Source organism: Canis lupus, chromosome 29 (genome assembly GCF_003254725.2).
Source record: "Canis lupus dingo isolate Sandy chromosome 29, ASM325472v2, whole genome shotgun sequence".
NCBI lineage: Eukaryota > Metazoa > Chordata > Mammalia > Carnivora > Canidae > Canis > Canis lupus.
This window is the reverse complement of record NC_064271.1, coordinates 40984405-40994893: the sequence shown is the minus strand read 5'-3', so window position 1 is coordinate 40994893 and position 10489 is coordinate 40984405. Positions and strand designations below refer to the sequence as shown.

The 10489-nt window shown below is 50.1% G+C and overlaps 2 protein-coding genes across 7 annotated transcripts in view; one reads left to right on the top strand and one right to left on the bottom strand.

Moving 5' to 3' along the window:
* The window catches only part of PTDSS1 (phosphatidylserine synthase 1), a 71063-nt gene extending 68839 nt beyond the window's left edge, over positions 1–2224 (bottom strand). Inside the window, exon 1 of the mRNA XM_025433582.3 lies at positions 2111–2224. The gene's annotated coding sequence lies outside the window, so the exon portion shown is untranslated. The remainder of the gene's footprint in view (positions 1–2110) is intronic.
* LOC112650722 (cytochrome b-c1 complex subunit 7) lies at positions 2022–6902 on the top strand. Of its 6 annotated transcripts, none has more exons than XM_049103816.1 (5): positions 2131–2156; positions 4335–4449; positions 4775–4850; positions 5905–6071; positions 6691–6902. In XM_049103816.1, exons 3-5 carry the CDS (start codon positions 4823–4825, stop codon positions 6766–6768), a joined length of 273 nt encoding a protein of 90 aa, XP_048959773.1. In that variant the 5' UTR covers positions 2131–2156; positions 4335–4449; positions 4775–4822; the 3' UTR covers positions 6769–6902. The 6 variants fall into 6 exon arrangements, with proteins under 6 accessions (XP_048959776.1, XP_025289375.1, XP_048959774.1 ...); XM_049103818.1 differs by having other exon boundaries at positions 2133–2156; positions 4775–4846; XM_049103819.1 differs by lacking the exon at positions 4335–4449 and having other exon boundaries at positions 2022–2156.
* Positions 6903–10489: the final 3587 nt, after the last annotated feature.

Below are 10489 nucleotides of genomic sequence, written 5' to 3'. Positions count from 1 at the left end.
GGAGAAGGACTTGCACGCTGGGACTTGTCCTCTTGAAACATTTGTCCTGGGAACCCGGAGCCAGCACGTAAGGAGGCTGCATGACTGTTGGAGAAACGAGGTGGAGAGGAGGCGCCCGGCCAAACCTCAGCTGCTCCGCCCATGCCGAGGCAGCACCAGACGTGTGGGGGAGGACGCCACCTTAGACGTTTCAGCCTCAGCAGGTACAATGTGCAGCAGCACAATCCAGCTGAATTCAGAATTGGGTTAAGAAAGGGTTTTGAGGGCAGCCCAAGCGGCTCAGCGGTTTAGCGCCACCTTCAGCCCGGGGTGTGATCCTGCAGACCCAGGATCGAGTCCCGCGTCGGGCTCCCTGCCTGGAGCCTGCTTCTCCCTCTGCCTGGGTCTCTGCTTCTCTGTGTGTGTGTGTCTCTCATGAATAAATAAATAAAATCTTTTAAAAAAAAAAAGGGGGGGTTTTGAAACACTAACTTTGGGGGTACTCTTGTGCACCAGGGTCCTGTGGTGTGTTCTATATCCAGAAGCCTCATGAGAAACTAAATTTGTCCTGGATCAGGGCCAAGTATATTGGCCTCCCTGTTAGGTTTTATTCATGTGCCCAACAGACATCGGAGTTCCTAAAGGGCAGTGTTGAGTGTGGCATAGATACGTGCCTTCGTGGAGTTCTCTAATGGGTGGGATCAATACACAGGAAACAAGGTTCAGCTAAAAGACAAAGCCTGGAACCATCTCAACTGGTCTTTCTATGGCTCAGAACCTCATTTTGCCTTTACCAACGAACGACTTGTATCAGAATAGGCTATAATGAGCAATCCTAAAGCCTGACGTGGTTTTTTGGTCTTCTTTTTTTTTTTTATGGTTTTATTTATTTATTAGAGCACGAAGGTAAAGGAGGAGCAGAGGGACAGGGAGAAGCAGACCCCCCGACAGGCAGGCAGCCCAATGCAGGGCTTGATCCCAGGACTCAGTCCCAGGACCCTGGGATCATGACCTGAGCTGAAGGCAAAAGCTTCACCAACTGAGCCACCTAGGCGCCCCGTATCTTAAATGTTTTTAAACCACAGAAGTTTTTATCTCATACGTGTCCAATGTGGGACCAAAAAAAGCTCTGCTTCATATCACCTTTAGTGACAGAGGTTAATGGAGCCTCCACTGCGTCGTAAGTGTAGCCAATCTATGAAAGGGAAAAGGAATGTGAATTGATTTTAACTACCCATATTTTTCTCAGCCAAAGGTTTAGCGCCTGCCTTCATCCCAGGGCCTGATCCTAGGTCCCGGGATCAAGTCCCCATCGGGCTCCTTGTAGGGAGCCTGCTTCTCCTCTGCCTGTGTCTCTGCCTCTCTCTCTCTCTCTGTGTCCCATGGATAAATAAATAAAAATATATTTTAAAAAGTTTATCTCTCCTTAAAATTGCACACATGAAAAAAAATTAAAAAATTTTAAAAAAAGGTGACCTGCACTGGGGGGGGGGGGGCACTTGGCGGGATGCGCGCTGGGTGTTATGCTGTATGTTGGCAAACTGAACTCCAATAAAAAAAATAGTAAAAAAATAAAAAATAATAAAAAAATTTAAAGAAATTTTAAAAAATAATATAAAAATAAAAATAAACACAATCGCACGCAAATTCTGTTACCCGTCTTAGATCTAGTGTTTTGGCGGCCTCCGCGAAGGCGCGGGGGCGGCGGAGGTCAGCGGGGGTCAGCGCTCCCGGGCCCGGGGTCACAGGGTCACGGGGTCACGGGGTCACGGGGTCCCCCGCGGCCCTTCCGCGCCTCCGTTTCCTCCGCACCACGGGGACCGCGGAGGCACTGACCTTACGGAGAGCCAGGTGCGAGCGTCCAGGTGAGAAGGCGCAGGTGCCCCGAACCCCGCGGGCCAGCCCTGCGGCAGCGCCTCCGCCCCAGGCTGACGCTCTTCCCGGAAGCTCAGCCGACGCGCTTCCCGGAACTGGGCGCCCGGCACGCCCCGCCCCCCCCCGGCGTCGCGCACGTCACCCGCAGGTGCCCAGGTCGGCTGCAGACGCTGCGCCTGCGCGGGCGTCCTTCGTCGCCCGGCAACGCGACGCAGGGCGCCTGCGCACCGGGCCCCGCGCGTCCTCCAGGACTTACCCAGCAGGCCCCGCGGCAGCCTCGGTCAAGATGGCGGGCCGGTCAGGTGAGTCCCCGGCGGCCTCCCGGACGGGCGCGGCCGCGCTCAGCGTCGTAGCGGGTCGCTCTGCGTCCTCCCGGAGCGGCCGGGCGTGCGGCAGCCTCCGGGTCGCCCCCGCCCCCGCCCCCGCCGCTCCGCCCCGGGCCCGGCTCGCGGGAGGGGGAGGGGCTCCGGTGCCGGCCGCCCGCGCTCAAGGGCAGAGGCCGTTAGTCCCGGACGCGGAACCGAAAGGAACGGGGCGCCCCGGAGCAGGCCCCGGCCTCGTGCCCGCGGGGACGCGCTGTCCGTGCCCCGCGGCCGGGGGTCCGCGCGCTTCTCCCGCCGCCGCGCCTCGGGCGAGCCCCCGGGGGCCGGGCCGGGCGGGCGGAGCCGCAGGTCGCCGTGGCCGCTCTGGGCGAGGGCGCGGCCGCGCCGCCGGGGGCTGGGCTGGGGTGCTGCGGGCGCGCAGGCTCGGGCCCCGGGTCCCCGCGGTCCCCAGACGGCTGCTGCGCGCCGCACCCGCACCCCGATCGCGGCCCCCGACACCCCCCGACCACACTCCGCACCCCCGACCACACTCCGCACCCCCGACCACACCCCGCACACCCCGATAGCGGCCCCCGCTCCCCGATCGCGGCTCCCACACACCCCAATAGCGGCACCCGCACACCCTGATCGCAGCACCCGCACCCCCCCGATCACACCCTGCACACCCGGATCGCGACACCCGCACCCCGATCACACCTCCGCACACCCCGATCACGGCCCCGCACCCCCGATCACGGCCCTCGCACACCCGGATAGCGGCACCCGCACCCCCGATCGCGCCCCCGCACACCCCGACAGCGGCCTCCACACCCCTAATTGCAACCCCCGCACACCCCCATCGCGGCCCCCGCACACCCGCACCCGATCGCGGCCCCCGCCCCTCGCAGGCTTAGACCCGAGCGGCTTTTAAATGATAGCGGCTCCGTTCTCTCCGCGCCCCTCGCCCCCGGCAGCGGTGAAGCTCCTAGTCGCCCATCGCATGAAAATCCCGCTGGTAGTCTCCGTGGGGTCGAGCCTTGGGAGGTGACGTTTAAGAACTGTGTGGATTTGACAGATCCTGGGAGGCGCTGTGCTGCGCCTGTGGGACGCGGCCTCCGGGCTGGCCTCCGGGGCTCCCGGCTCGCTGGGACAAGTTCCTAAGGCTGCTCCTCTGCTAGGACGGGCTGCAAGTACCCGCGAGGGCGGAAAGCAGGTCGGGTGGTGCCTGCTGCTGAGTATGTCCTCCACCACTGCGTTTGTGCAGTGCCTCTTTGCTACTTGTTTTTATTGCCTTTTTTTTTTTAAAAAAAAAGATTGCATTTATTTATTCATGAGAGACACAGAGAAAGGCAGAGGGAGGCTCTCCCTGTGGGGAGCCCGACCTGGGACTCGATCCCGGGACCCCAGGTCAAGGCCTGAGCCAAAGGCAGATGCCCAACCGATGAGCCACCCAGGCGTCCGGATACTTGTTTTTCCCAGAAGCGATCTTTTCCATGGTGCTTGATCTTCAAGATCTACCAAAGCTGTGTAATGCATGCTCTACTAAAGAGTAGGGAGGAGGAGTCAGGAGAAAGAAGAGCTTGCTTGCATCCCTCAATGAAAGGCTGGGGAAATTTTAGAAGGTACTCCCCTCCTTAAGCTTTTGTACCTCCCCTCCTTACTACATGCTTCCTGCGGAGCTCAGGCACCAACGCCTTGCCCCAGGCTCAGTCCTGCTGCCCAGAGAGCATGCACGTTCCCTGTGTCTTCTCTGTTTCATTTTTTTTTTTTTTATGATAGTCACACAGAGAGAGAGAGGCAGAGGCACAGGCAGAGGGAGAAGCAGGCTCCATGCACCGGAAGCCCGATGTGGGATTTGATCCCGGATCCCCAGGATCACGCCCTGGGCCAAAGGCAGGCGCTAAACCGCTGTGCCACCCAGGGATCCCCTCTTCTCTGTTTCAAATACCCATTTCCGGGTTGGAAGGCTAGCTACTTGGGAGGAGGAAAATGGGCTGCTTCTATTAATCCATGTTAATTTTAAATGACTGGCTAATGGTATCAAAATCCTCCCAGAAATACGTGTATTCTTAAAGACGGTAGCCAGGTGAAGCAAAGGTAACATAGAAAACAGATTCTGGAGGATGCGGGTCTGTGGGACCTGCCAGCCTACCCTGAAGCCTCCCCTTCTTTTCATAGAACTCCCAACTCCCTTGAAAAGAAAGGTTCACGCTTCCTGGATTTTATATCCGAGACTACAGAAGACGGAGGACTTCTTGGTTCCTTTCCCACAGCCTCCCCTTCCATTCTGACGGTACAGGGTTCACTAAAAACGAGGGTCTTGGCTTGCACAGGCTGGCGTGCCACTAACTACTCTTGTACATCATATGCTCAACTTTACTTTTTTTTTTTCCATGGCTTGCTCCCCAGTTTTTTTTTAATCTGTGATCACTTTTGCTGATAGATAAATAAGAAATTTTTTTCCACAGTACACAGTATGTACACTTTCAAAAAGAAATTCCTTCCTATGTTTGCAATTCTCTAACAAGGTAGCTCCGATCGCACTGGTTCTTGGCCCATCCAAGCGTTCACATAGTATAATAAGTGAATCGTAGCAACTAACACTGTGACAATATCAGTTGCAGCATCAAGCCGGTGGCTGGAGGGCATTCGGAAGTGGTATTACAATGCTGCAGGGTTCAATAAACTGGGTGAGTATCCGGTTTTCCCTTGGTTTTCTTTTTTTGCTTTTCTGAGAGTAGTGCTTTTTTGCAAGACTTATCATGATTCCCAAAAACAGTTTATTTAACTAATGGTGCCTGTGTACATTAGAAAACTTTAAGATTAGGTCACATTTTATTGTTCACTTATTTCCTTTTTACTATTTTGAAAAGAGTAATAGAATCACCTCATATATTTGAGGGGGAAATAAGTTCTTGAAATATGGGAGCAGTATGTTTTCCTTATTATATGTTCCCTCTCCCAACTCCTCCATTTAGCATTTGAAAATTAAGTTATATGGACTCTGAAAGTAAGAAATGTTTCGAATGTTAGGATTGTCAAATGTTAAAATCATCAGATACCTGAACTTTCTTGGTTTGTCTTTTCTTAATTGAAGCCTGACCAAAGCATCATTAATGTTACTGGTTGCTTAGTACACTGTCATCTAAAATTCTGTAGTACCTTGATTTCAAAGTATAAGCAAATAGAGATGTGGCTTACTGGTGTGTATTTAAAAATAAAGTACATAGAATATTTAAAAAATTGTTTTAGATAAAATGTGAATTTCTGTGACAGTGGATTTTGCAAGATTCCTATATTGTTTCTACAGTACCAATTAAGACATAGCGCATTATGAAGGAAGGAAAAATAAGACAAAATCAGAGAGGGAAACAAACCATAAAAGACTTCATACTGTGTGTGAAGCAAACCATAAAAGACTCAGCTCTAGGAAACAGGGTCGCTGGAGGGGAGGGAGGTGGGAGGATGGGGTCACTGGGTGATGGGCACTAAGGAGGGCACGTGATGGGTTGAGCACCGGGTGTTATACGCACCTCAGGAGTCACTTAACTCTACCTCCAAAATTAATAATATACAGTATGTTAATCTGTTTCAAATAAATTTTAAAAAAGAAAAAAGTAACCCATATTGTGTATGAAATGCATACATATTTCACTCAAGTCTTATGTCCTAAACATATTTTACTCATTTTTTAAAAAATGTTTGATTTTTGAGAATTGTCTTCCATCTGTCTTGTTTTCTGTCATAGGGTTAATGCGAGACGATACAATATACGAAAATGAGGATGTGAAGGAGGCCATAAGAAGGCTTCCTGAGAACCTTTACAATGACAGGATGTTCCGCATTAAGAGGGCGCTGGACCTGACCATGAGGCATCAGATCTTGCCTAAGGAGCAGTGGACGAAATACGAGGAGGTAACTCAGAGTTTGTGTATCTGACAATGTTGGCTGCTGAGCACTGAGCGTTAGAAACAGAAACACTTTGATCTGTACAGTGCCTTAGGCTTCTTAAAGTTGTGTCCCATAAATACCCTCCTGGCAGCCCGGTGAGGTTAACAGAGCAAATGTGAACTCCCTTTATAGAGAAACACTTTGTGACTTAGAGGTGACGTGACCGTTCCAAAATCACTGAGCAGGTCTCTAGTGTAGAGACCCAGATCCTCCATACTCTATACTCTCTTCCTGCTCTGATGAAAACGTGGTGGGATCCACATGATGAGCCCGTGGGGTGACCTCTGGCTCCCAGGAAGGGCCTGATGTAAACCCTCACCGCTTGAACTGCACACACTTCTGCTCTCATGTCTTCTCTGACCCACTTGTCCCTCTCAACCTATCAAAGCAACTAATTACAGTATCTTTGTGGGTTTTTACACTTTTACATACATTACAGACAATTCTTAGTCTGCTTAAAAATATATTTCCTTAGGTTAGAAATAAAAATTAATTTTGATAAATTTCTTTTGTGGAAGACCTTTTGAGTGGGATATATCAGCGTGTGGTGGTGGCATGTATTTTTATTTTATTCATTCTTTAGGATAAATTCTACCTTGAACCTTATCTGAAAGAAGTTATTCGAGAAAGAAAAGAGAGAGAAGAATGGGCAAAGAAATAATCATGGTGTTGAAATCTGTGGTTGCAGCTGCCCTCAAATACTTCGAAGAAGTTGGGTAAACGTGAAATGTACAATTTTGGAACTATTTGAGCTGCTAATGTATTACTTTAAATAAATGTCTACTGTAGTTATTATTGGAGTGTTTGAATTCTAAATCTTATTCTGGATAAGCACTAAATTTACATATTAAAATTATTTCTAGACTCCTAAAATATTTTTTAGTGTTTTACTGCTTGCTGGAGCTCAGGGAGGTCACTTTAATCAACTTGCCTCACTGGTTGGGTAACGTCTTAATTTATTGAAGGATGCGAGATTCTTGCAAGAATAGTTGCCTTTGTATTTCCTTTGTAAATTAGCAGGATACGTAGAAGCCACCTAACTCGGCAGGGCTGGAGGAGAGCAAGGAGCAAGTGCCGTTGACTTTACTGTGTGTGAAGCAAACCGCACTCTAGCAGGTTGGCTCAGACTGCACAAGTTACCCAATGAAACGAGAGAGGGCTCACCCCCTAGTTTGCCAGGATTGGGAAACAGCCTTCCCCAACCACTGCTCTCTGGATAGTACTGATTTTACATCCTGTCCTTTTTAAAAGATTATGTATGTGGTCCTAGTGTGGGTCTGTGTAGGTTACATAAGTGTGTTCTTGTGTTGATGGGTGTATTAGAAAACAAAAACTAGACATTAAATTGACAAAAATACAAAGTAAAAGTGTTAAGGTTATAATTTTAAATATACTAAATTAGAACCATTCAGTAACGTCATTCCCACCCCTAACTTCTAAAATGCTTCAGCAGGGGCACCTGGGTGGCCAGCAGTTGAGCATCTGCCTTCCTCTCAGGGTGCGATCCCGGGGTTTGGGTTGCCTACTTCCCCCTCTTCCTGTGTCTCTGCCTCTCTCAGTGTCTCGTGAACAAATAAATAAAATATTAAAAAATAAAATTAAAATTAAAAATGCTTCAGCATTAGGAGCTGTGTAGGACCTGCAACCTGTGCAGGGTTCCATGAGCCTCTGCTGTGTGCGGAGAGAGCATCCGATTGGGATCCTCCCTCAGAATGGAACAACAGTGAAAAGCAAGTTTGGTGTTACGTTTAAAATATATATACACACCTATGTTTACAAATGTGTTATGATGTTTGAGAGTCATTGGAGTTTTACAATATGAATAAAACTGTCTTAAATCTTTTGTTAAAATATCAGAAAACCTCATTAAGCTCTCAGAGCCTTCTCTTTCAGAATATTTTCTGAAATACCTAATCATTGGCAATTTTCTTCGCTCTGGTCCAAGTTACCTGGCTCCTCATTTGGTAATGGTTTTGGTCCTGGTAAAAGCAGTTCTCCTGTAACATAACATTCGTGGTTTGACTTTGCAATCCACTTGACAGTATCACAGACGCTAGTGTCCGGGAATGGTTTAGTGCGGGACTATAGGTAGGATTAGTTGATTATTAAGATTTTTGTGTCCACATGCTTCCTTACCGGGCCTAATGAGGCCCCTCAGATAATTTCTCAGACGACCAGGGACCGCCCAGTGTTGCAGCGATTCAGTTTCTTTCCTCACACTTTTCCAAATAAATCTGAAGCTCACACATTGCTGATAGGTGTTAGAAGCATAAGAGTCATTTGGATCTCGTTTTGGCAACATGTGTCAAGAACTGCAAAATCTAAGTAATTGCAGTAGCAGCCACCATTATGTCGAGCGCTTGCGATCACTGCACGTGAGGCACTGTGCAAGTACTTCATGGTCACTGATCCCACAGTGATGCGGCCACATAGGATTATCACTCCTTGGTGAATGAGGAAACCAAGGCTTGCTTACGTTACAGCTGGCCCAAGGTCACGCGTCCACAACAGTAACGTGTGGCTCCAAAACCGTGATGCTGTGCTGCTTTATGAAAAAAGATGCTTCTTGCCGCATCGCTTCTCAGTGAAAACCCAAGCACTGTAAGTTTTCAGTAATAGGACATGCTTAGGAAAGCTGTGCTGAGTGGGAAAAGTTTATTTATGGGGATAGTTTTAAAACTTGGAAACTTGTGATATTATATAAGGAAAGACAGCGGTGGTTATATTTTTAGTGAATAAGGGTGGTTTTGTAGTTTTCCTTTTCTCTGATAGCCTTTCCTTTTCTCTTGTTATAATTGAGTAGCAAACACCTTTACAATAGAAAAGGCAATAGCAGGTATTGGTGTTCTTGGCACAAAAGCTGTAGGTCAGAGGGTCTCTTGCGTTGCTTGAGCCCCTGGCCCCAGGCACTCTTACTGGTGAAACGGTAGCTAGCAATAAGCCTGAATAATTCTGGAACATGTTCAGGCTGAATAAGGAAGACTGGATGAGGAACCGCAGGCCGGCGGTGCCCTGGTATTTCTCTTGTTGCCAGTGAACTTGCACGGCGAGGATTAGAAACCACCCAGGGGCAGATCAAGACTCCCTGGAGGTTCTTAAGAAAAAGACCAGGTCACCCTGGGAGGAGGTTTCAACAAAGTCCTGCTTGGCAGAAGAAGGTTGAGAAAATGGACTGTCCAGGACTCTCTTTGTTTGTTTGTTTGTTTTGTTTCTTTTAAAAATATTTTATTTATTCATGAGACACACAGGCAGAGGGAGAAGCAGGCTCCCTGCAGGGAGCCTGACGTGGGACTCGATCCTGGGACCCCGGGGTCACGCCCTGGGCCGAAGGCAGCACTAAACCCCTGAGCCACCCCGGCACCCCTACCTTACTCTTTTAAATGGAGAGGATATGCAAGTTCTTTGAAAACCATAGAACACTCTATTACTGTTTTTACTGTTGGTGATAATTACTAGTATTGTTCTGTTTGTCATGAAGAATAAGAAAGTAGAAACAATATTTGGAAAGAATAGTTGAAGGGGTGAGAGTCTGCTTAATTGGCCAACGAAATCCTTTCATTTGGAAGAGAAGGTCTTTTTGTTACCGGAAGCTGTACTGTTTGAGAAATCCGCTTGGGAGCATCTGCCATACGGAGGCTCATCGTCCTGCGGACACAGGAGAGGGATTCAGACAGGAGTCTCCTTACTGTGCAGCTGCAGGACTATGATTTCGCCTCTCTCTGCCTCAGTTTCCTCAGCCCTAAAGTGGGGCTCATGACGGGACCTACTTTACAGGGATATCGTGAAAATTACCCGACTTGGCTGGACGCTGGGCTGGCGGTGAGCTCTAGGAGGCTCAGTTTCCGGGCTCCTCTGCGAATCCAGGGACAGTAAACATCCCGGAGGTGCTGCGGACCATCCAGCCCGGCGGTGGGGCGGCCGAGGCCCGGGTGCTGAGCCCCTTCCCCTTCCCCTTCCCCCCACGGGGCCCTGTCCTTTCCCGGCCGAGGTGCGAGACAGGAGGAATGGGACGCGTGACAGCTTGATCGGGGGAGCCCCGCTTCGGCCCTCCCATCTCCCGCGTCCCCGTTGCCCTCCGGACTGGCAATGCTTTTCTAAACCGATGGTGTCTCCCATCCTGCCGGTTCACTTTGTGCAGTGGGAAATGCCCGCTATCCGTAACCGCCCCCGGGTGGCCGTGGGCTTGGGCTTTGACGACACGGTCCCCAGACCTCGAACTAGGCTGGGTTTGCTGACCCCCAGGTGGTCTGCTTTGTGTTCCTGCTCTGCGGGGCCACCAGCAGCTGGCGTGGCTCCCGGCGCTAGCCCGGCCCCACCAACTGGCCCCACCGGCTCCTGGTGGTGGGAAGGCGAGCAAGCGGCCGCGGGGCCCAGGCCCCAAG

Bases quoted from the DNA above. Each gene is read 5' to 3' on its own strand.
- LOC112650722 (XM_025433590.3), top strand. The intron at 4,847-5,904 runs GTGAGTATCCGG...TTTCTGTCATAG, and splicing joins TGCAGGGTTCAATAAACTGG to GGTTAATGCGAGACGATACA. The intron at 6,072-6,690 runs GTAACTCAGAGT...TTCATTCTTTAG, and splicing joins AGTGGACGAAATACGAGGAG to GATAAATTCTACCTTGAACC.